The 25298-nt window shown below is 38.6% G+C and overlaps 5 protein-coding genes across 7 annotated transcripts; 3 read left to right on the top strand and 2 right to left on the bottom strand.

Moving 5' to 3' along the window:
- Positions 1-1700: 1700 nt before the first annotated feature.
- On the bottom strand, positions 1701-4077 carry LOC137946219 (splicing factor U2af small subunit B-like). Of its 2 annotated transcripts, XR_011111053.1 has the most exons (2): positions 2581-4077; positions 1701-2301 (listed from the first exon to the last, which is right to left on the bottom strand). XR_011111053.1 is itself a non-coding variant. In XM_068792437.1 (1 exon), exon 1 carries the CDS (start codon positions 3627-3629, stop codon positions 2814-2816), a length of 816 nt encoding a protein of 271 aa, XP_068648538.1. In that variant the 5' UTR covers positions 3630-4077; the 3' UTR covers positions 2569-2813. The 2 variants fall into 2 exon arrangements, 1 of the variants encoding a protein (XP_068648538.1); XM_068792437.1 differs by lacking the exon at positions 1701-2301 and having other exon boundaries at positions 2569-4077.
- A 773-nt stretch (positions 4078-4850) lies between these two features.
- On the top strand, positions 4851-18894 carry LOC137945596 (cell division cycle protein 27 homolog B-like). The gene is made up of 16 exons (XM_068791536.1): positions 4851-4955; positions 7283-7355; positions 7496-7605; positions 7749-7795; positions 10228-10325; positions 10663-10961; positions 11854-12000; positions 12979-13192; positions 14915-15147; positions 15253-15318; positions 16553-16672; positions 17214-17290; positions 17531-17650; positions 17746-17965; positions 18047-18328; positions 18460-18894. Exons 1-16 carry the CDS (start codon positions 4851-4853, stop codon positions 18505-18507), a joined length of 2259 nt encoding a protein of 752 aa, XP_068647637.1. The 3' UTR covers positions 18508-18894.
- A 431-nt stretch (positions 18895-19325) lies between these two features.
- On the bottom strand, positions 19326-22841 carry LOC137945566 (mitotic spindle checkpoint protein BUBR1). 2 transcript variants are annotated; one of them, XM_068791502.1, is made up of 11 exons: positions 22619-22841; positions 22443-22502; positions 21379-21523; positions 21122-21279; positions 20771-20852; positions 20620-20686; positions 20498-20552; positions 20169-20340; positions 19994-20073; positions 19748-19828; positions 19326-19638 (listed from the first exon to the last, which is right to left on the bottom strand). In XM_068791502.1, the coding sequence occupies exons 1-11, from the start codon at positions 22816-22818 to the stop codon at positions 19575-19577; spliced, it is 1164 nt and encodes a 387-aa protein (XP_068647603.1). In that variant the 5' UTR covers positions 22819-22841; the 3' UTR covers positions 19326-19574. The 2 variants fall into 2 exon arrangements, with proteins under 2 accessions (XP_068647603.1, XP_068647604.1); XM_068791503.1 differs by having other exon boundaries at positions 20169-20337.
- A 180-nt stretch (positions 22842-23021) lies between these two features.
- On the top strand, positions 23022-23931 carry LOC137945567 (calvin cycle protein CP12-3, chloroplastic-like). Its single transcript, XM_068791504.1, has one exon. The coding sequence runs from the start codon at positions 23175-23177 to the stop codon at positions 23556-23558; it is 384 nt and encodes a 127-aa protein (XP_068647605.1). The 5' UTR covers positions 23022-23174; the 3' UTR covers positions 23559-23931.
- A 576-nt stretch (positions 23932-24507) lies between these two features.
- LOC137946853 (vacuolar iron transporter homolog 4-like) lies at positions 24508-25275 on the top strand. Its single transcript, XM_068793141.1, has 2 exons — positions 24508-24783; positions 24985-25275. The coding sequence occupies exons 1-2, from the start codon at positions 24508-24510 to the stop codon at positions 25273-25275; spliced, it is 567 nt and encodes a 188-aa protein (XP_068649242.1).
- Positions 25276-25298: the final 23 nt, after the last annotated feature.

Here is a 25298-nt window from a genome sequence, read left to right as displayed (position 1 = left end):
AAGTTTTCTTCTAACACCAGCTAGGATGAGAGGATGCCAATGCGAGTTTATAATTTATACATGCTTCCATAAAAAGCAAGAAGCAAATCAGCAAGCATGAAGATGGCAGATCTCATCCTCCAAAGCATTCATGAAAACAGTCATCACATACCTTAAATTTAACAAACGTTACTGACAAACCACTAAGATCGACTAATACACCGGACGCTCTAGTAGCTTAATGAACAATAGAGAAAATCAATAGTATAATAAGGTTAAAACTATTATAAAATACATCCAGGGGTATTTTAATCATTTTACCCGCCACGGGTATTTTGATCATTTTACATTCTTTGAAATTAATTTTCTTTACGTAATCTTATTCTGCATGTTAAATTATGTCAGTGGTTAAATTTTCATGTACATAAGATGTGTAGTTAGGGATATTAAGGTTCATTAAGTTTATAGGAGTATTTTTATAATTTGTAATTCAAAACAGTTATTTAAGAGGTTTGGGAATTTGTGCACGATTTCCAACGAAACCTTTTCAAGCTCTTCAGAGAAATCTCTTCTCCTTCCCCTTTTTCTCTCAATTTTCTCCTTTTCATTCACCTAAATCTTGATTTTTACGAAAGCAGAGAGGAAGTCAAACACCTGAAAGTGGAACAAAACCTGCATCACTAGGTCATCATCTACTATTCTAAAGAAAATGAGTTTTTGGTGTTAAAGATAATAATAAAGAAATTACGCAATGCAACCTTTCAGTAAAATCTATGATCACAAATAGTATTGACATTCCACTGTTGTATCACGTATTTTGAAAATAATAAACAATAAATCACAACCACAGTGGGAAAGTCAAACCCATTACAACAATGGAACCTTGTAATAGGCAATGTCATAACACTTTTCTTTGCAGAAATTTATACTTTCATAATAGATGAATTTTCTTATCTAACAACAAGCACCACATCTTTTCCAACTATAACCAACATGTTTCCTCAAAAGAAGTTAGTAAAATACTGCATTTACTTGTGCTTTTGTAAGCAACCATATTTAGAAAAGCAATCTGAAGCAAATTTCATTAGACATCTGCAACTAAGAGAGAGAAGCATATCAAATTTATTCAAATAATCAATTAAAGGAATACCTTAATGATTATTGGCCCAGTAACTAACATTCTGTATAAATCATCTTATTACATCCACTGTCAAACTCAAAATACTTCATGAAGAAAAAATCAGATGACAAGAAAACCAAAAGATTGGAAACACATTAAAAATTAATGCAAAAACACACATGATCGATCCATCTGACTAGAAAGACTGAAGTCCCAAGACCAAACACATTTTAGGACCAACATAAAAACTATTTTTACTTTCCTTTAATCAGTCTGACCATCTGTATCACTTTCAGAAGAGTAGATACATTCCCATAGCACCAGGAGCATCCTCTGCATGTTATGCCGCTTCATGAGCTCCAATAACTCAATGGATGCACAACTTCAAAAAGTGTTGACAACTATAATGGTAATCAAGAAAGTGCCACTCTCACCTGACCTAAGAAACCAATGTCAAAGCTCACATCACATCTACTCAATTTTTAGATAACATTTATCCTGTGCTTTGGGAGTTGGCTCACAACCAGAGAAACAATGGAATTTTAGGTATTATGATTTTGATAATGAATTCTTAAGTTTTTACCCTAAAACTAAAAACTGGTGCAAGAATATGAAGTTTTTTATAATTTAATAGGCCAACTTATCGCACCACATTATTCACATTCTCTGAGGCACTGGTTGCTGAAGCTGGATTTTATTGATCTCAGGTAAATAAATAGGTGTTCCCTGGACTGGCAACTAACTAAAAAGGGGCAAGAACAATCTTTAAAGTGCAAACATTTGTAGACAAAGGCAGTTTGGTGGTGGAGTTATTGTGTGGGTGGGTGGGTCGGGAAGAAGGGTAATGGAAATGATAACAAGGCAAAATTTAAAACAAAGAAATCCTTGACATTCTCCTTCCAGATGAGTGTCTAGTTTAAACAAATTATTGCAACAGATCATAATATCTACAAAGTAATGCATTCAAAAGAGGAATAGTTCAAAAACAAATTGCAGTATCATCAATCAACCTCCTTGGATGCAAATGTTTAGTGCAGACGCTACTCCATGTTTGAGTTAATAAGAAAGTTCAACATTTTCCTTCAGAAGCTACCTTAGTTTAAAATAAACCTTAGCCATACACTTGAGACGGTATTTTTCTTTCAGATATCTAACTTGCCTCATTCATATTCAGTAGAAGGTGTTGATGCTTAAACTGATTCCTACAGAAAGCAGGGTAGCCCATAATTAGATTAGATACAGCACAGAACAATATCACAACAGAATATCCAGTTAAATGAGTGCATCTTGAGACAACCTTTCCCAGGGCACTATGTGATTTCTAAAAGTTCCAATAGAGAAAGCAATTTCATTTTTTCCTATAGCAATAACATTTACCAAAACATGAGCACAAGGAAGAACAAACAGCATACAAGAAATAGTAGCGATGCAAGCATACCAATTGAAGAGTGATAAATAAACACTGTTGATAGAACAGCAACCTTTTCAATGTTTTTATAAGATAACAGGAATCTCAATTATCCATATTCTCTTTCTTCTCACAGGAAAAAGACCACAGCAGCGTCGAATATTTAAGGACTCCACATAACACAATTTGTGCCATAGACCTTTGTCACTAGTCGAAGAACATATACCAAAATCAGCTCCTCTTCGCCTACTTCCGCCAAAACATAAGGTCTACAGACGAAAGAAATGAAAAACACTCCTAATAAAGTCACTTCTTCTCATCTCTTTCCCTGTTCCACTGTTCAATCCTAGCCCTCCGCTCCTCACTTCCTTCCCTGATGGGACTCCTAGACCTCCTCCTTGGGCTCGCAGGCCTCCTTCTGTCGTTCTCGTATCTCCCATGTCTGTCCCCAGTTCGACGACCATTGCCATGATAATCTCCACGGTCACGGTAGTCCCGACCACGCCTGTGATTGGGACTGGTACTCCTGCTCCTGCTACGACTTGGCTGTGATCTATGATATTTTCCAAACAGCTTCCTCCTCAATTCCCTCCCTATTTGTTTAACGTGCATGAAATTGCAGTATCCACCACGGTTACAACTGTTCTCCTCAAACTGGCGGCAAGTGGCCTCACGAAAATCTGTCACAGGCGAGAAATCCGCGATAATTGGGCGACCTGAGTAGAATCTCCCCTGCAGAGCCTGCACTGCTGCAGCAGCCTGGTCCTCCTCCTTAAACTGGACATACACGTTACCAACCATGTGGTCCGCAAGATTATCACAAATATTGAGACTTTCTATTTCCCCAAATTTGCTAAGCTCTTCAAAAATATCCTCAAAGAAATCTTCGAAGTGTTCCTGGATTTTTCGGGGATCAATGGCCTGGCCTTGGGGGTCAAGGCCAGGAGTAATCATATCAGGGCGCTGGTACATGTTGGAGAGGAGTAAGGTAGGCGATATGGTGGGACGATTATGGAGACGGGAACAACGGTCTCCATGACGGCAAGCACCAATTTTGAAATAGAATGGGCAGTTCACACGGTCCCTCTCTGTGCCAAATATTGAAGCTAGATGCTCCGCCATAGACGTAAAATTTATATACCGGCTTTCCGAAAACCCAGATACAGGTAGTCAGACGGTAAAAGAAAACCCTCACAAAAATCAATAAAACGAAGAGGAAGACGTTAGGGTTTCGGTATAGACAGCCTTTTTGCCTCCGGCTTAGAAGAGTTTCTGATAGAAATTGAAACTCTGGAATCCGGATATTCGCATTTAACTCATCAACAAATCGGACTAATAGTGCTACATACGCGCGAAAAAAACAGTAGATTTCCGGAACCCTAAGAAGGAATGAAAACAGAAAGAAAACAACAAAAAATTAAGAGACAACGACGAACAACCGGATCTCCTGCTTCAAAGATTTCCAGTAAGCAAAGAAGCAGGCATTCAGTGCCTCGCCTAGCGTACAAGCTCCGGAGTAGAGGCGAGAGAGGGCGAGCTCCAGTTTTTCTCTTAGCCTTTAAGCAGAGGCGATTGGTCCAACCCAGCAATTTATAGGAAACCGGTCCGCTTTTTGGTTTGTCTAGGACTCTGGCTGAATCACGTCGCCGGCACCTCTAGAATCCCCACTTCTCCGGGTTCTTCACGACCGGGTTTTGACTCTACTCAGAGTGCTGTTCTTTTCTGTGGCTTTAATGAGGTATATCGAATAATTTTTGCATGAACTGCCATATTTATCTTTTTTATGTAAATTTATATTTAAAAAAAAAAAAAACTGTTATTCAAATAGATAGGATTCGAAGCCAGTCTCTCAACCCGGGAGGAGGCTCCGTTCCAGCTAAGGCCAGGTGGGGGAATCTCTGGTACGTTGCAACGTCACGGGACTTTTCATTTCTCATTTGCTGTTTTTGTATTTGAATGGGTAGTCGTGGCCATTCTAGTAAATTCCTGCATTTGAAATTTGAAAAGAAAGCAATTTCACAACTCGGTTAACTCAACTCATGACACTCGTCCACCGCTACGCTCTACGGGACTCGGAGCCAGCTGAGTCAATCAGCGATTCGGCGGCCTCTCTTCTTCTTCATATTGCAGTACCCGAAGTCTATGCATGACTCACCGTGACGGTTAAATCCTACGCGTGTCGTCCGATTTCAAACCAGTTGCGATTTTATCCAGCACCGGAGGCACGTGCCGCGCTGTTTTCAAATTGAAGCTCCGGAAGCCCACACCATCTGAACAGCTCCGAAGCTCCTTACTTTTCACTGCTTCCTCGTCTCTCCCTCTCGTAGAAGACGGATTGCTACTATGGAGAACCTATTGATCAGTTGCGTCCAAAGCAATCTCCGCCTCTTTATGAACCGGAACGCCATTTTCCTTTGCGAACGCCTCTGCGCTGAGTTTCCCTCCGAGGTCTTCCCATGTTTATAGATTGCAAGTTATATATTTAAGTTGTCAGTTATGTTCTTATTCTTATCATTTTCTGCCGGTTGAAATTATTTTCAAAAGTTTAGTTTTTTCTCCTGATTTGTTTTCTTTGATGTCCCACCCCCCCTGGAGGGGCGGTGGGCGTTTTGGAAGGTTAGGTTTTATGTGCTTTCATGTTGCGCTTCTTGAATCTTTTACTTGCTTGGAAGTTCTGTTAGATATTTTTTCTTGAACGTAGCTAATAATTTAGTCGAATACAGTCCAAAACCGTTGGATAACATGCGTCGAGAATTGGAAACATTGTAGTTTTTGGGGAGCTAAGTTATCTTCCTACTATATGTTTCCTGAGTTGTCCATTGAACACTGTATGCATAAACAGTGCATAGAGGAAATGATATAGGTTGTAGTCATTTTACGTCGTTGTGCTTAAACATATTGTCTGGGAGTTATTGGTGTTTAAAGGTTATAAAGCAATCTAAAGATCCTAAACACTGAAATATCGTTATTTTTATTTAATGGATTTAGTTGTCCTGGGAAACAATTTATTTGTCATGGCTAGTTTAAAGTTTAAACACGTTATTATTTACGAACATGGCTCCACAATATGGATTGGATTATATAGTTGAAGTTAGTGCATTTTGCATTTAAAAAATTGAGTGTACTGTCACCCATCCAACTTAAATGATAGGCAGCAAATTGGTGTGAAGGGTTAAGAATGCGAGGGTCAAATATGGAAGTCCTCCTTGTCCAGCATCCTGTTATGATTTTGTAAATGGCTGAACATGAGGTAGATGCCTTGGTGGAACTCTTGGATAGGTTAGATCTTTACATGTGAACACACTTGAGTGATGGCCCATGTGCAACTAAGAGTTGATGCCATGAGACTGGTAAAGCACTCGAAGGACCAAGAGAAACAAGCATAAGTTTATAATTTCATCAATAGGCATATTTATAACCATTGGTATTTTGTAGGGATGGGCTATATGAATCCCCTTCCTCCATTCTGCTCTATCATTTTTGGTTCGATAATCAGATTCTTATTCTTTGTGAATCACTTCCAACCCTCGGTATTTATGGTCTTCCTTTTCTCATTGGTCCATCATATCTATGTATATTATATGCCCCAGATATTTAATAATTCCTCCTTAGTTCTACTGTATCTTTTGTTAGTGTTGAGTGGGAAAAAGTCCCATATTGAAAAATGTTAAGAAAAGTTAATGGGTTTTAAGGTTGAACAATAAACCTCCTAAGTGATTAATTATTTTGGGATGGATTTGGGTTCAACCAAACAGTGGTATTAAAGCAAGATGTGTGCATGGGCTGAGACCTGGTTTGTGCCTCCCCAGGTTATTTTGTTGTAGGCTCCATGAGGTGAAATCTAGTTTATTTGTATATTGTGTGCTTCTTTAGGAGTATGTGCCAACGTCTTAGGCCCATTATGTTGAAGCCTGGATGTGAGGAGTGTTGAGTGAAAAAAAGTCTCACATTGAAAAGTGCTAAGAAAATTTAATAGGCTATAAAGTTGGGTAATAAGCCTGCTAAGTGGCTACTCATTTTTCGGATGGAACTGGTGCAATCCAGCAGTTAGTTCTGTACTTCAATCATCCTTCTTCAACGCTTACTTTATTCGTTCACTCCATGTCATTTATGATCTTCCTCTTCTCATTGGTCCATCAAAAAATGTCACGAATTCCTTTCTCACTGTTGTGTTATTTAGCCTAAACATGCCCAATAAAGAGACATGTTACTGAGTATTATCTTACTTGAGTAGTTTATACATGTATATGTCTGCACAATAGCTATTTGTTTATTTATCTATTGATGTGGTTGGGTAACTTGAAATACTCTTAGAAGAGAAGTCCACTTGGAAACTTAACATTAATTCAATACTCTAGAACAAGCTACACGAGGAAGATATGATTTGATAATTACCATTGTTGTTGATGCTGGTGTTTTTGTTTTGAGGTTGAGAGTAATTTGTCATCTCACAAGAAGGTTCCTTAGGTTCTAATTATCTTTACAACTAACTACTATTTGGATAAATACTAAATTCTTCATACCGTAGCTTTTTCATGTTCTCTTACATAAAGCTGTTTGGGTTATGTGCTTTATGCAAATCTGGCTCTCTACTTCATATTGTGAGCTTAGCTCCATTATTTCCATATATATTTCTTTCTGCAAATTAAATAGTTTTTAGTAATTCTCCACATTGTTTTTAACTTTTCGTCCTCTTTGGTAGATACCTTCATGTTTTGCATGTTTATCTTTTCTTTCCATCTTAGTGTTGTTATAACGTTTTTCAACCTGTGCAGTTGAACTTGCAATTATTAGCAAGCTGTTACTTGCGGAATAATCAAGCTTACTGTGCTTATCATATTTTGAAAGGTAGCTCTGCACAAATTTCACATTTCTGTTGCTATCATCATGTTGTTTGATCATTTTTCCTTCTGTCATGTTATACCTGTCTTTTTCTTATTGTGTTTCCTTACACAATATCTTCTTGTTGTTGTTCTACATACATGAAGGAACAAAAATGGCTCAATCCCGCTACTTGTTTGCACTATCGTGCTTTCAGATGGATCTTCTTCATGAAGCTGAAGCATCATTATACCCCACCAATGAGTCACACATAGAGGTAATTTATGGTTTTCTTCATAACTTAAATATGATCTAATATAAAATGATCTTTAGTATATTTTCAAGAATAAAAGCTTGATTTGACATTGCATTTCCTGTAGATGTTCTTCATCATTTTATATTGCTTGGTTCTTCATGCAGGTTCCAAATGGTGCAGCTGGCCATTACCTTCTTGGACTCATATATAGGTTCATGATCACTCTAGAAAAAAATTACTTTTTTTTTTTTGGAAAAATGGTGAGAGCTTTTACTAATGAAACTAGTCGGACAGCATAGTATCATGGGGAGGAACCCCTAGGTGACAGAGGGAGTGAACTCCCCAAACCCCGGTCCCCATGGGAGACACCATCTGTAACTAGCTTGTCTGATAGCGAGTAGGCTTCATGGAGAAACATGTGACTGTACAACTTCTATCCCTTCAGATAGGTCTGCTATTTCACCAAAATGTGCAGCAAATGCCTCAAATCTCCAGGGGGTGGGGTGTGGTTGAGGTTTTCTGAAGGCTTATTGATTAACAGTTGCTGATCCCCCTCAATAATGAGGAAGCCGGGGAACCATTGAGCACATAAGGCCATTGAGGAGGGCCTGAACCTTGGCTTCTGAGGCTGCTGGACAAGAATATAACCGCAGACTAGAACCATCTTGTTCCCTGACACAACCATCAAATCAAACCAAGTTCAAGAGGCCTGGGTTGCCAATAGAAGAACCATCAAAATTCACTTTCAGCCACCTGGGGGGGGGGGGGGGGGGGCGCTTATGAAATGGCTGATGGTCTTCCATGCTTTCCTTTTTTTTTTAATTCTGATTATGATTTAATGATTAGATTATAATTTATTTTAAGGCTTTCTTGGTACATGTTGATTTTTTATTGAAGTAGTTCCATCTATCATTTTGCTTAGGTGTTGTTGATTTTATATTATTATTAAGGCTTCATGAGCTAAAAGAGAATAGAAACTGAGAGGAGGCGGCTTGTGCATGAGAATGATTGGACTTTTGAGGGATTAGTATAGTTTTTGAGGGATTAGTATAGTAGCGTGAAGGGAAAAGAAAGAAAGAAAGACAGGAGGGCTCAGGAGAGAAATTGAGAGACATAGGGGAAGAAAAGGTTTTTGAGTGAATGACACACTCAATCCCTCTATCCTATGTTTTTTTTATAATTTAAAGTTGTAAATTACTGATATGCCCCTAATGTACTCTAAAAAATTCCTCTAATTTAATCATAAAACAGTATTAAAGCTGAAAAAAGTTACTAAATAATTTTAGCTCACATAGAGTAGTATTCTTTATCTATCTGGTATATGTATCTCTAAGTTGTGCAAAAAGTTGCACATGTATCTGACTTAGCCGTAAAAACAGGGGCAAGACTGAAAGATAAAAAAAAACAAAAAATAAAAAAATAACCTGAGCTGAAGTAGGGTTGTGATTACAATGATGTGAACAGGCATCATTGTCTGTTTCTGTAGCTGAGGATAGAAAATACAGAAACTTTAATTTTTTATTGATCTTGAAAGCTGGGTGAATGGAGGACAACTAGGATCTGAAGTGTTTGGTTTTTTGAGTCACCATCCAAATGGAGTTATGATGCATTACTGTTTACTATAAACTTTATAACTTGAATGAATTTTTCTAACAACTTCTATACGATTGTGATCCTTCATATGTTTTGGTGGTATATCCAGCTTATATGCTCGATTTAGGGTGTAAGCACATATGGTCTTCAAGTGCCCTGTTAAGGTGCACCAGGAAATTTTCCCTTATCTTGATCAACTGAACTTTCTAAAACTGTTATTCTCAGATGTGCCCAAATTTTCTTGGGATATTACTCAATGCGTTTGCCACTGTCTCAACCATTCTCTACTTCTAAGCAGGCAAATCACTCTTAGTTTCCACTGATACATAATACCCTGGAGCTGATGCTATCAGATCCAACCCTTCATCCCAAACTTACAAGACCAAGCTTAAATCATACCACTATCTAGACTGTACCACTTGTTACAAAGTCTCTGTTTAGAAGACTTAGATGGAGCTTTTATCCAAAGTGGCTGGAGAGATAGTCACTTGTAGAGATCAATCTAAATGGATCTGGCAGCTGTTAGTCGACTACCAGCTTATGCATATATTTATTGTTCTTGAGTAATCTTAACTAATCTAGGTAGTCTCTTTCTGGATTTTGACTAGTGTTGCTCTCCTTTATATGGGTCAGATTCCAAGACTTACGCTATCGTTTGTATAGTTCTGTGCTGTATTCTGGGTTTTGATACTACCTTGCAAGCAACATGTAATCTACTTCCTTTGTCTGACATATCTCATGTAAAGTTACAGGAGGCTCCCATGGCATAGTAATGAGTCACGATTTGCTGAAATGTGATATAAAAATCTGTTCACATTGGGGAATGGATCTCACTCATGTGGGCCAGTCAGCTGAATGGATTTCTGTTTCTGCAGGATTCATTCTGCATGTCTGCAGATTTCATCCTGCATACTAAACATTTATTGGATCTGATTGAGGCAAATTATTATTTTCTGCTTTAGCTGTTGAATACTGGCTCTTTGTCATTCATACTTGTATTCTAATATGTGGGACACTGCTTAAGCTTTGGAAGTAATTTGTTTCTTTTAGGTACACTGATAGAAGGAAAAGTGCTGTGGATCACTTTATGCAGGCTTTATCAATAGACCCCTTTCTATGGTCTGCATATGAGGAACTGTGCATTCTAGGCGAGTATAAGATTTTAGTTAACCTGCCAGTCTTGTTTATTTTAGGTTTCCCTTCCCTTTCCATAAAATTTCATTTCTGTGCGAATAAAGTGTTGTAGGAACTTCTTAATTAAGGAGAAAATTCATTTGGGTGTGGAAGCCTTGTCAACATCTCTTAAGAATTTAGAGGGCACTTGGCCTTATCTTATGTTTATGGCTGTTTATAGTATCTTATTTTTTGGTGTTTGGACTTACTTTTAGCATAGCTTGTGATGTTCTTTTTCATTTGATCACATAGTTTGCTCTCATCTTATTTTTGTTTACGGTTCTGAGGCTTATAGATTTACCTATTCATCAGGCTCTGCAGAGGATGCAAATACCATATTTGGGGAAGCTGCTGCTGCTCGCATTCAACAGCAACACACAAATTCTGGATTGAGTTCCCAAGGCGAGGAGTCCAATGTGTCATCTAGTAGGAAATTGTGTCCAGATGATTCCAGTCCAAGACAATCAAAACAATTGCATGGGAACAATGTTAAAGACGTCTGTCATGGTCATTCTCTTGGAGCAGTGTTGGGATTAGGATCTGCTAGTCAAGTGGCAAATGTTTTTCCCAATGTGTCTCTTTGTAATGCCCCATCACCAGTTTCAGTACAGGTAAATTTATTAAAGCTCTTCCACAAACCATTGCTTGCTATATGTCAAAACAAGAAGTAGATATTGCAAATCAAATTACAGTTAGATGGCATCATTAGTTTGTAGATCAAATTACATTTGGCTAACAATGTTTAAATGTTAATCAAACTAGAGTTGCTAACAATTCTTGAAGTAGCATCTAGATTGAATGAAATGTGATTTTTAGTTTAGATGATTAGTTTCTGTAATTTTAAAACTATGCCATGTACTGCTGAAACCTTTTGGGATTAATCATTTGGTAGGCTGCAGTTGAAAATTTAATTTGGAGAGGAAGCGTTTTTCTAATTATTTTTATTTATTCAATTTTTAGAAAAAAAGATTTCAGTTGAGGAACCAAAATTGAAACAGAGAAGGGATCCTTCCCCTGGCAAGAAAGCAAGGGATGGTTAACAAGTGACAAGATGCAGAAGGAAAATAAAAGAACAAAGGTAGTCTTTAATAGCTGTCAATGAGACTCTTGACAAATGGCCCCACCAACTGCAAGCAAATTTGTAGAGCAAGGAGCACATATTTCTCGCATTATTTTTCACCAAGCATGAATCTACTGCTTTTTCTGGAACGCCTCTGAGTGGCACATCCATAATCATTTATCCCTGTCGGTTGTGAATCACATAAGGGTCACAAAATTGTGCATGTTTTCCCTCTGTGACTTAACTGCTCCAGCCAGAGCAGCCTATCCAAATTCTGTGTGATCAGCTTAAACTGAATGATGGGGTTTACTGCAGCAAATTTGCAGCTTAACAGGGTCTGCCAATAATTATATGAGAGAGAGAATTTTGTATTTTGGATTGATACCGTTATATTCCTTATTTATTAATTTGCTTGTTAATTTTTCACTTTTACATCTTTTCAGGTATCAGGCATTGCTCCTCCAGCTCTATGTAGAAATGGTCAGCCAAATCTTGGGACAGTGGGCGCTGAAGGCTCTCTCAGGTCAACAGTGAATGCTGTAATTCAGGCCCCAAGGAGAAAATTCATCGATGAAGGAAAATTGCGGAAGGTTGCCAGTTGTTCATAATCAAATTCAATCTTTACCTTAGTAACCTCCTTTCATCCAACTGGTCTCCACCTTAACTATATTAATTTTCTTATATAACGTGTCCAGTATTGAATATTATGTGACCATTAAAAAAATATTGATTATTGTTTGAACTGCTTGTCTATGGAGTGTCCAGTCATATTAAAATGTGAATGTATATAAAGTAGTCAATTTAAACTCTGACCAATAAGCTCTTGGATTAAAAAAAGGTAAATTCAAATGTTGTGGTTTTCCAAAAGTCCTTTTCTCTGCACACAACCTGTTTGTCAAAATTGGATCTGAGAAGTCTTGTCATTGACACATTTGCCTCGACTTATTGTACACCTTTTTTGTTATATCTTGTTGTTCACCACATAGGATGTAAAACTGGGGCCTTGGATGTGTTTTCTTGTCAGTTTGTTGCATTTGTGTTCCGATCAACTATCCATGATCTTTTTCACTGCCATCCTGAAAGGAGCTTTTGATTAGACAATTAACGTTGTGTCTTTAGCATTGGCTTTGTTTCACGATCAATATATTTGAGCAAGCACCCTTTATGATTTGTGTTTGTTTCCATCGTGTCTTGAGTTCAGTTTGGTTGTGTGCGTATCTTATTATCTGCTGGTTGGACTTGAGTGCAGAGTGTTCGTTCATCTTCTGCCCGAGCCGCTCATACGCAGGTGCTTGCTCATGTCTCTTTTGTGATTTGTGGATAGTCACACTACTTACCATGTTCAACTTCTCAAATTGTCTGGAATTCTTTAATTGTCTGCGTGCCTGTTTTCTTCTCTTTAATTTTGCCCTCTTTCCCCTGAAGAGTTATTTTACCATTCACCTTTTGAATGTTAAAGGTGGAAATACTTTTTTGTTTAATGTATCTGCAGTATATCATGCCTTACATGAACAAACCTGATTGAGCTGTTCATTTTTTTGAATTTTTTTTGGCTTGAATCATGGTAGGTCTCTGGGAGGTTATTTTCTGATTCTGTTCCTCGGCGAAGTACAAGGCTTGCTGGAGAAGCAGCATCAAATGCAACACAAACAGGAGGAAGTGGAACAAATCATGTTTCTTCCAAATTTCTTGGAGGACTTGCTTCATCTAAGATGGGCGCAACTTTTCGTTCTGTTACTGTTCGTAGAGGACACACTTGGGCTACTGAAAGTTTAGATGCAGGTTACTTTTGTTCTCTGCTCATATATAACTATTTCATATTTTTTCTTTGTACTTTTGTACTTCTGTACTTTCAGAACTACTTAGGTTGCTTTCTTGCTTTTCTGCATCTTATCTTTCACTAATCATGTGGTTGCTTCTGATGCTTCTCTATCATTTTTCGTTTAATGTGTTAGAAGAGTTAATAGATGGTTCTACAGGGTATGAGAGTCTTATCTATATGCATTTTCAATCACTGGTAGTTAGAAGCAACTGCATTCTTCAGAATATCTTTTTCTAAAACTGAGTAAAATTTAAGAAAGTGAAAGAAACACAGAACATGTAATTTATTTGCTAGAAAAGCTACTGAGGGGTATTTTGATCATTTTTATCTTCAGACATTATTGTTTTCTACATCATCTATATTTCTAGACTTAATTTCATGTAGTTTAGTTATGTAGAGTGGTAGGTATAAGGGTTTTAAGTGATTTAATTGTGTAAGGGGTATTTTTTGTAAATTCTCTAATCCCACTTAATAAATAGAAGAGGGGATGGGAGGTTAAGTGGAGCATCCAACCCGAACTGACCCAATTTAGGAGGGGATGGGGTTGACCTTCACGTTCCAGGGCAGGGAATGGGGTGAGCGAAAAAATCCCACACGGATTTAGGCGGGGATGGGTTTCTCCAACCCTGACCTACAAATACTCAATTTGTTATGGTTACGAAGTTACCCTTTTATTATTTTAAACATATATTTATATTCCTTAAAAAAAATTCACTTGAACTAAGGTATTTGGGTAAATAAAATTTTAATTGTTGCATAGAATTATTGTAGTTTTTTTTTTTTAAATCTATGGTTTATTGTTTTTTATCTATATATTTTATAATTTTTATTTGTTTTTGTTTAATTTTTTACAAATTTTATTAGATTTTGTTAAAGATTGAATGGGTCATGGGTCATGGGGGAATGGATTGGGGAGATGGGGATGGGGCGGGATGGTGTTGTAGAATAGGAAAACATGGCTGGGATGGGGAAATGAAGATGGGGAGGGATGGTGTTGGAGAATAGGAAAACAGGGGGGATGGGGTTGATTTCCAACCCCATCACGGGTTGTCGTGTGGACAGGGTAGCTTTGTGGGGTGAGGATGGATTTCCGAGAAACCCGACCTAACCCGAACTGTGGCCTCCCCTAAGTGGGGCAAGTTGGAACTTGATGCCCAATCTTGCTCTGGCGCCATCATAGGAGGAATAAGCCCCTCAAAGAGCCTCACTGTGTCACAAGCTTTGTTCTTGCTCATCCTTGTTTCCTCTCTCACTTTTTTTTCAACCTTTATTGTTGGAACTTATTAGATTAAATGAAATATGCTATTGTACTTGGCCTTTCTTTTGTCAGTCAAAAAGGATTCCTTCTTGGAAGCAATATGGCAATTGAAGAAACTGGTATTATGAATCTAAAGTCTCTAATGGCAGTAGTGGTGAGCCAACTGTTTCACTCTCTCAGTCATGAACTAGGACCTGTTATCATTTTCTGAGAAAAGAAATATTTTTGTTCACATTTACTAGTAGTTTCGGGATTGCTAAAGTTGGATTGGTTTCTTCCAATATGGCTAGTTGAAGTTAGGAAGTCTCTTCTCAATTGATGAGCATAGTACCTCTTCAAGTCTTAACAAATTTTGGAACTACTCTCTCATACACAACAACTCTTACTTCAGATAAATCCTAATCTTTTTTTTTTTCGGTTGTAGGGAGATTGCAAGAGCCTTTAGATGAATCTCGGACAGATAGCACAGCTACCTCATCTGCTTCTGTGTCAGCACTGGGGGATGATAGACCTACTGAAAGAGAAAGAATGAATCTGCAGACTTGTGCAGTGGCATCAACGTCTGGTTCAAGAATTCAATCTGGTGTTGCAGAGCTCCTGGGCCTCTTGAGGACTCTTGGGGAAGGATACAGGCTGTCTTGTCTGTATAAGTGTCAGGTGGGCACTTATTTGTTTGCTGTGGCCCTGGTTTCCAAAAGGAATGCCTTTGATTTTTGTTTCTTTTAATGTTCTGTGTACTTATAAAGCTTCAACATGAGTCAGGATTCACTAGAAGTGTTTCTTAAGCTTTCACATCAGCAGTATAATACAGGATGGGTCCTTTCACAGGTAATGTTTTCTGCTAGTCTTATTTGTATTTGTTATGTACTATGTTGACAAATGGCAATCCAAATAAAACTCTATTATCATACGTAGCATTTTCTATACTATGATTTTCCAAACAAAGTACATAGTTAAATCCAGTGGATATGTTTATTCTTATTGTCAGAATACTGGCAGGGAACTAAACTCATGTAAAATAACTGTGCCATTTAAAATTCAATGAAATAATGTGGATTGGGCCTTTAGGTTAAGGGGTTCAATACAAGTCTCACCACCCGGTTAAAGGTTTCAACATTCAAAGAAAAAAAATCCTAGAAAAAAATCATATTTTAAAAGGGAGGGAGGGCCTCCTGTTTGTCCCCCTTCTGCACTTATGAAGGGGAGAGGACAAGCCTCATCCTCTCCTCCTCTTCCGCATCTGTTTCTGGATGAAAGAATTGAACCGGAAGGAACAGGAGTCATAGGTAGGGATCCTGTTCTCTTCCGCACTTCTTTTGGTATTTGTGGGTCTCCTGTCTTCCCATATTTTTCTGCTCTGCAGCAGAGAAAAGGATGAAGGGATCCACCTTTCTATTTCCCCCTTTATGTGCTACATAGGTGGAGGGAAAGGCCTTACAGCAGAGAAAAGGATGAAGGGCTCCACCTGAACCTCCATTTCGCCCTTTATGTGGATGGAGGGAAGGACCTTTGCACTTCCCATTCTCCTTTTATACAGAAGAGAGTGAGGTGGGTGGTTCGCCCCTCCCTCATATTTGCAGAAGAAAGGTCTTTAACGTCCTGCTTTTGGTAGGAACTGTGAGGTCTAACCTCTGCCCCTGTTCTCTAGTTTTAAAATTAAAGCTTAATTGAATACAAAAGAGTAAGAAGGTTATACCTTATTGACAGAATCAATTAGGCTTCATTGGGTGTATTTGGAGATTGATCACAGTTGGAAATATGGAATCTAAAATGGCTGTATTTTGAAAATTACTCTTTTATATTTACTTACATTTATGATTACTTTTGTTGAGAACTTGTAAGTTCCTGTGCATTTGTTGACTTTTTAATTGTAGTTGTAGTTTTTTAATTGTCTTTCATTAATTGAGAGACAACTTACCTTTGTCATCACTGTTATTGATATCACAGAGGGTTTTCTAAATTGCTTCATGCTGGATGAGATATGAGACTGGTGTTTCTCTGTTAGTTAAATTGAGGATATACTTTTAGTAGTGGAGTTTGGCTTATGAAAAAATAAATGCAGGTTGGCAAAGCTTATTTTGAGCTGGTAGATTATTATGAAGCTGATAATGCCTTCAGTTTGGCGCGACGTGTATCGCCATACACATTGGAGGGGATGGATATCTATTCAACTGTTCTTTATGTAAGTTTTTTGTCCTTGGGCTCATGATTATATTTGTATAATTTCATCATTATTTCTAGGTATGGAGCATAGAATGTACTTTGTTTTCTTTCGTATATTGAGACTTGTTATTACTCCTTGAGAGCCTCGTACAAGGATCAGAAGCATAAACAACAGCTTCCTACTAAGAGAATTTTTAACTTGTTACTCTTTCCTTCAGTTAAAAAATGACTAGTTATTACTCACCTTCCTGCACGTATAAATCTTTGGGTGGGAACATTGTTTTGTCATTTTCTGATAGACCTGGACCTAATTTCAACATTGATGATATGTTACTTCACCTCTGTGATTTGAATTTGCTGAAAAGAACATCAAAGTTCAATGTATATTAAAAATTGATAGATTCTATGTTGTTGTGTAATGCATTAAAAGCGAAGAAGCTTCAATATTTTCATATTCAAATTCAAGGATGAATTGCTGGCACAATATAATTTTTCGTTTCAACAAACTGCATTCCTTCTCTGCTTGCTTTTATTTAATTAAGAAAGTCTTGATGATGCAGCATCTAAAAGAAGAGTTGAAACTAAGTTACTTGGCGCAAGAGCTAATATCAACTGATCGTTTATCACCTCAGGCTTGGTATGCCTTCAGAACTTTGTTTTATTTTTTTGTATTCAGAGCCAACTCTCCATATTGCATTTTGGCTTGGGTTTTTTACAATTGTAATGGGATGCAAACCCTCAAACTCATTTGAGATTGAACATCTGAAAGTTAAACACGGAACTTTTTTCACCTATCACAAAGATGATTCTTCAAAAAAAAAAAAAAAAAAAAGTATTATGTGATCCACATCTTTGTGTTTGGTTTTTCATTTTGCAGGTGTGCTATAGGAAACTGCTATAGCTTACAAAAAGATCACGAGGTTGCTCTTAAGAATTTCCAACGTTCTGTCCATCTAGACTCAAAATTTTCTTATGCTCACACACTTTGCGGTCATGAGTATGATCCAGACTTCTAGTTTCTACTGAATTTTCTGTTTTGATTTGTTGTTAGGACCATGCCGTAATGGCTGATATCTGTTTGATTTTTAATAGGCATGTGGCTTTAGAGGATTTTGAGAGTGGAATAAAGTGCTACCAGAGTTCACTTCGAGTGGATCCTCGGCATTATAATGCCTGGTATGGTCTTGGAATGGTTTATCTGCGGCAAGAGAAGTATGAGTTTGCTGAGCACCACTTTCGGAAGGCCTTTCAAATCAATCCACGTTCTTCTGTCCTCATGTGTTATCTTGGGATGGCATTACATTCTCTAAAGGTTTGAGCTCCTTTTTGTCAAATGTCTCTGACATATTAAATTTTACATTGAATTGTTATTTATATTTTAGCTGTGTGGCAGAGACATGAAGAAGCTTTGGGAATGATGGAGAAGGCCATTTTGGCAGATAAAAAGAACCCACTGCCCATGTATCAGAAGGGTAATATACTACTAAGTCTTGAAAATTTTGATGAAGCTTTAAATGTTTTAGAACAGCTGAAAGAGTATGTACCAAGGGAAAGCAGTGTCTGGGCACTGATGGGCAAAATATACAAGCGGCGTGGCATGTATAACAAAGCCATGTTTCACTATGGACTTGCTTTGGATTTGAAACCGTCTGCAGCAGATGTTGCTAGCATTAAGGTGACATGACTTCCTTTCGCTAAAAGCTGAATAACGCAGCATTTATACTGGTAACTGTAAAACTGGAGCATAGGACCGGTATTTGTAGTGAATGTTAGAAAGACTTACTCTTCTGTTTGTGTGTTTGACAGTCTGCAATTGAAAAACTAAATGTACCAGATGAGTTGGAGGATTTGTAAATTTTACCAGACTTGATCTGAAACAAGTGATAGAGCTGTTCCAAGGCAACTCCTTGACGATGAAGCCTGCCTGAGCTTCTGTTCCCTGTTCCTGTAGTAGGAGAGGGTGAGATGAAGATTTTGTTGTGCTTGCGGACAATCTACCAAACGTTGTCCATACAGTTTTGTAGCATGAGATAGAGCATTTGCAGTCAAAGGGAAGCTGTAATTTGAAGCTCTTTGCTTACATACGCAGGGAAATCAAATTGTAACAATGTCAAAGAAGCACTTGTATTATTATTTACTTTCCCTACTCATTAAACCACCGCCGTCAATTTTATCGAACAGAATGAATGTTAAATGCTATAAATAATTGCAGGACACCAGAAATCGAAGATGCTATTTTTACTTGGTCGGGCCCATGTTTATGACCTGACCTAACGAAACTGAACTGGGCGGTTGAATTCGGTTTAATCCATGGTTGAGTCTCATTGTGCAGACGAGGTTTCCTTCATTAAAAAAAAAAAAATTGACATTTTCTATGTTCTTTCTTTCCTCAAGTGCCATTTGGATTTTTGAGGTGTTCTTCAGCTTTGTTGCCCAGTAGCTGTCATGTTCTTGTTGAGGTGTTGTCGTAGAGTTTTTTGTACATGCTCTTTTAATTTATGCGAGTCATTTTGTAATTCTCTTCATATCAATATGGAGTAGAATTGAGTTTAGCTAAACAAAATCTCCTCTGCCAACTCGCTCCTCTTCAAATCCGTAATTTTTTATCTCTATCAACTTCTTTTTCTTGCGAAAGCAAGAGTTTACTTCTTATTCACTAACATCTCATAATATAGAAACTGGTTGCGCTTTTCTGATTGTCACATACAACTTTAAAAAAAAAAAAAAAAACAAAGCAGTCAGTGCCATGAGGAAAGCAAATAGATTTGTGGTTTAACCATTACTCACGTTCGCGCAAGTGATGTCTTCTTACGTTATCAATAATGATGGAAATGGAGGACGACAGCCTGGTATAGTTGGAGCTCTCCAGGGAAAAGCCCATATTTGTCAATGTCGCTGCGCAAAGATCACACATTTACTTCTCACCTTGGTAGACTGTGAGGAGGGAAGTTGCGCAATGGGTTATCTTTCAGTAGCTCTGATTCCCTGATCAACACCAGCAAGGATTGTGAGTCAATACGGAACTGGATATGTTGGGGGCAGTAGAAATAATAAATAGGAAAGGAAAGAGAAGAACAAGGCACTACTATCTTACTTCTTTAGATTTTTCTTATCCCCACGCCTAAGCTGCAATATGGACGGCTCCGCACACTGAGGAACAGTATGACTTTGCAGCCTAAACAAAATAACATATTAGAAGAGAGCACTGCTAATTCAGTCCACTCTGACACTATTATAAATTAATCAGAAATCCTTGAATTTCTAGATAAACTGGTGCCTAAGATAATCACATCGAACCACAAATCTTTTTCTGAATATTTAAGGCTGCCAGATTACTTACTCTGCACATTCTTCATCCACGAAAACTTCAATGGAAGGACTCGCATCGACAGGTGCTCTAGGCCCAGCTCTCACAGGAATCTAGCAAACGAAGCAAATAGTAGCAATTTAATTGGGCAGCGTTGGCAAACATTAGAATGAAGGTAGGTTAACAACAGCAATATGTAAATTTATACCTTCACAGAGGACCACTTGGCAGGTAAACCTGTGTTCTCTTTATTTCTTTCAGATTGGGTGCCAAGTATGTGCCAAGATTTCATATCACTTTTCTGAGGTTCTGGTTGACGCCTTGCCGTGTTTGATGGGTTTGAGTCATTATACACCACAATAGGGGCATTCCTATCACTTCTACAAAATTAAAGTACGAAGTGTTGGTGACGAAGTCAATTAAAGTTTTTGCAGTCAAAATTTGAAGTGAGGGGAGCATAAATCACCATAAAATCTAGCCATTAAAGTCTTTTCCAAAAACCATAAAATCTTATGTAGAGAAAAGAGCATAACTTACCTTTGTACTTTTGCCATCCTTCTGGAAAAATCAGATCTTTCACTAATATGTCTTCCTGCAACATTATGTAATGTTGAATAAGATACAAGTCTCTAATGGTGAAATGGTGTAACAGAACTCACTGTTTTCAGTTGTTGTCAGAGCAGTGCCGAAGTTTCGAGTTGGTTGCTGATCTTCCATCGGTTCACCCTGCCAAATATGAAGATAGATAATGATAAAGAAGATGTAGCAACGATGAAAATAAAGAATAATTTATAAAGCGAGATGCCATACTTCAGTAATTTTGCATCTTTTTGTTGAGCGCATGAGAAATTTCTTATAAGCTTCGCCCAACTTCTCAGCCGGTTGTGCCTTTCTGAGTTTTCAAATCCAAGATAAGTAGAAGAAACTTACACAACCAAATCACATAAAAGCAAATTCTTCCAAAAGAGGGAATCTTTTCTCAAAATTCACTGTCTAGATCATCGATCAAAGCCCTCTACTTGATGACAGTGACTCACGTCTGAGTCAAAATTTGGTTTACAACAGCAAGAACAGGAGAAACCCGGTTCTGGAAACATATTTAAAACTACGCTGTTGAGATGGAAATGTTAAATGAAAGTAATGATGCCATTTGGAGCTGACCTTGCTATCCCCAGGCTGAAAATGTCATCTGCCTTTCTCGTCTTATTCTTAGATTCCAAGAGCAAAGCATATGAGACATAATATATTGAATGAGTTTGTCCGATATCATTTGCATGTAAAAAATTGTATATGACTTCAGCATCTGAACAATTTTCAGCCTACAAAATGTTGTTAAAATGAAAATATGAAATTAGGTAGAGTGTAGAAAAAATAAGCATAGAAGCTAGAGGTCAGGCATGGAAGATAAGGGAACTCACATATTCCAACCATATTTTTAAATAACGTAAATCATTCTTGTAACGGTCTGCATGCCAAAAGGAGCGCACACATTGTTCGTAAATCACAACTAACCCAGAGCATTCTCCTCCAGATGGGAAAGATTCTTGAACCCATTTGATACACCTTCACAATACAGGCACAACTAAGTGATTGAGAAAAAGCCCACCATGCTAAATTGGAGCTTGTAGACCAAAATCAGCCAGCAAGATGAGTACCAGATAAACAAGCGTGTTAAGGTTAACGGATTTCTCCCAGTATGTTTCATGATAGGGAACACAGTTGTTATTAACCATTTACCTTTACAGATGCACTCCAGCATATTATTTATTGTATATTTTTTATTTTACTTTTTTCATTCATAGCAGTAAAGGTAAAGATACTGAATTGCAACTTTGCTCCTATTGATGTTATTATGCTAAAGCCTAAAGCAGGTAATCTGTAGTCATGTACAGACTCCTAATATAGTGAAAATAACCTCTCCGACAAGTAGCCATGAAAACCTAAAAACGTTGATCTATGACACGTACAAGTATCCCGCGATAGAATCTGGTGTAACTGATTCATTGACAGTTAACTGTACAGTGAATAGTGTTTGCGGTTAAGGTTTACAATGCATACTGAAAGGATGAACAATCATGAAATTCAGGGAAAGAGACTCAAAAAATATACCCTCTTATTATAGCCAAAGATAGGAGGATTATCTAAGAACAGACGGTCACCACAATTTCCAAAAGGGATAGATCAAAATAACCCCAAAAAGAACAGGGAAGAGATGTTGTCAAGACTTCTCCGGCAGATTAGCATCTCGAGTTTTTCAGGAGTTCAATTCATCAAGGAAAATGATAGACCCGCTCATACATCCTTTCATACTATGATGCTAATGTATGAAACACCTAATAGCGTCATCGAATGAAAGATTCAGAAAATGATTAAAATCTAATGTCAAATTAAAGTATAAAATTTTATTTTAGATCTACTACACCAAATTCTATTAAACCAAGGAAACAATCAGAAATTCAAAACAATAAGCGAAAACACATACTCAAGCCAGGGTTTCAGGGGATCGTCACCCTTATAGTCATCGATCGCCTCAATCAACCTTCTGAACAGAGAAAAGGAAGCAAAGAAACTTAAGAACGAGTATAAAAAAGGAAAGACAAATTAAGCCCTAGATTTGTCAATAAAAAACTAAGCACAGGGAGCTATAACCATTTGCACCTGCGCTCTTCGAGGAGAGATTTCTTGAGAATACTTTGTCTTTGAGATTTGAGTGCTTCATTTAGGAGACTGACGTTCCGTCCTCTCTTAAGAGGTCTAACGTTCTCTTTGTAGAGCTCCCATTCGTTTCCAGTCTGCTGCTTCGAAGCCAAAAACGACGTCTCAGGATCCATCGCTGCCGGCAGACCTTGCAATTCCATGTCGAACTGTATGACGAGGGATTTCAAATTTCAAATGCGCCTGGGCGACCGTTGAACGCCGGTCTCTGCTTTTATAGTGCCCTAATTCGTAATTGTAGGTCAGAAATAGGGGTATTTTCATTTTAAATAATATGAATAATAAATATAAAGTATCTCGTGTTGATTTAATATTATTAAATATAAAATTTTCTTCTTCTCTATCCAGAATTCTACACGCTGACACTCACGACAAGAAAAAGCCCAGTTTTCAGAAGCGAACAAGCTGAACCATCCCTTTCTTCTTCAGTTCTCGTCGTCAATCCATCCGCCACTAGGGTTTTTTCAGCCGATCGCGCTCTTTGCTTCCCGTCATCAGCATGGCTTCTTTCGCCCCCTTATCCCTCCGATCCGCACCTTCGGATCCGAAGTTTTCATTTGCGACGCCTCAACGGTCACGCCTGTCGCATCCGAAGAAAAGGGTTTCTTTCTCTCCCTGCAAAGCCATGGCCGTGGTGAAATTCAAAGGGACATGGATGAGAGACCAGCATCTGTCGGAGATGATCGAGAAGAAGGTTCTGGAAGCGAAGGAAGTGTGCGAAGGGAACAACGAGTCCGACGAGTGCAAGGTTGCTTGGGACGAGGTGGAAGAGGTGAGTCAGGCCAAGGCCGATCTTCGAAGGAAGATGGAGAAAGAAGACCCGCTTGAGTCCTTCTGCACGGAGAATCCCGAGACGGACGAGTGTCGGATTTATGAAGATTGATTAGTTCTCGGCTGTTGATTTCCTCTGTTCTGAAGGTTAATCGAGTCTTGGGAGTCTTGCTACCGCTACCGACGTCAGTTCTAGGAATTTCCTTGTAAAGAAACAAGAATTTGATGTCTGGACTTCTGGAGTGCCTGATATGCTTAATTACATATATTTTATCCGTGGATGCCTCTGTAGGGCAAGTGTGGAATGTCATGATACTCGTCTCTTTCAGAACTTAGCGATGTCTTTCTTTATCATAGGAGTTTGAGTTTGTGAAATTATAGTACCATAACAGTTCTCTCTAAGTGATGTAGCCAATCAATTGAAGAAGATGATGTTCTTTAGGTATTTCTGTACCACTTTTGAGAAGATTAAATGTTCCAGTTGGTTGAGGATAATCTACTGTGTCGCACGATTTGATTTATCGAATAAAATAACCAAAACACATCGCATTTATATAATTCCTCGAATGAACGAAACTAACATGCCCCATCAATCTGGGAGTTTCAAATTGGAATCGGCGAAAGGATTCTCGACAATCTCGACGATTTGCAATTTCATTGCCATTGAATATCGTGGGACCTTGAATCCGTACAAAAAACCGTCTACGAAATTATGAATAGACTGCCAAGGAATAAAACCAGTAAGCGTTAAGAGTTAAGACCCAGTTCTGATAAGAAAATTTATTCTATCGATGATCCTTTTAGATTCTTCGGCCTCATCGTTCCTTAGGCCGAGTTTTTGTAGTCTTTCCCGTGAAGAACTATGGTGAATGAGGTGACTCGTATGATTTTCTGGTTCAATTGAAGACTCCCCAATTTTCCTGAACTCCTCGTTTCTATAGTTATATATGTACGCGAGGCTGGAGTGTGCTTGTATACAGCAAACCACGCCTGCCCGGTTGTCTATTAGAATGTCTTTCGAACAGACAGAACCAGAGGCGTGTGTCGAGCACAAACTGTCGATGCCTGTAAACGAGGAGGCTCCAAACAGGTTGGCCGATCGTGTGCAGCGAGGTCAGTGGTTACGAGCTGCGATACTCGGCGCCAACGATGGGCTACTGTCCACAACGTCGCTAATGCTTGGAATTGGTGCTGCAAAGAAGGATCGCCAGTCGATGGTTCTGTCAGGCCTGGCAGGAGCGGTGGCCGGAGCGTGTAGCATGGCCGTCGGAGAATTTGTTTCTGTTTCGACACAGAGAGACATTGAGAAGATGGCCAACCAGCGGGGCAACAAACAAATGACTTGCTGCGACGGGGCCATCTGCAGCAACATAAACGTCAAGAATCCGGTAAAACCACCTGTGGCAGGGACGTGCGTGTCATCTCCGGCGCCTGCTGCGACCACAGGGAGACCACCAACGTCCGCATCCCCCGGAAGATCTCCGATGGTAAGAGTGATCATGGAGGATGCAATTGCCAATAAAGTAGAAGTGGAAGACATGGAAGAAATACTGCCCAACCCATTCAAGGCCGCAGTGGCATCTGGTTTCGCGTTCCTACTAGGCTCCCTCGTTCCACTTCTATCAGCTGCTTTTGTGAGAACTTACAGGACAAGAATCCTGATGCTACCTTTGGTGACTTCCATCGCTCTGGCCGCCTTCGGAGGAGTAGGGGCCAGCCTTGGCGGATCCCCCGTGAGAGTGTCAGCTCTGAGAGTGCTGATAGGTGGTTGGATTGCAATGGCGATCACCTATGGGCTATTGAAGCCACTTCAGGATCATGACGATTAGGGGTAGCACCAAGCTAAACTGGC

The sequence above is a fragment of the Aristolochia californica genome, unplaced genomic scaffold (genome assembly GCF_029961685.1).
Source record: "Aristolochia californica isolate CCGP_79_NKW_82.1479 unplaced genomic scaffold, dmAriCali1.0.hap1 SCAF_12, whole genome shotgun sequence".
In the NCBI taxonomy this organism is placed as follows: domain Eukaryota; kingdom Viridiplantae; phylum Streptophyta; class Magnoliopsida; order Piperales; family Aristolochiaceae; genus Aristolochia; species Aristolochia californica.
This window is presented reverse-complemented; position numbering and strand designations above follow the sequence as displayed.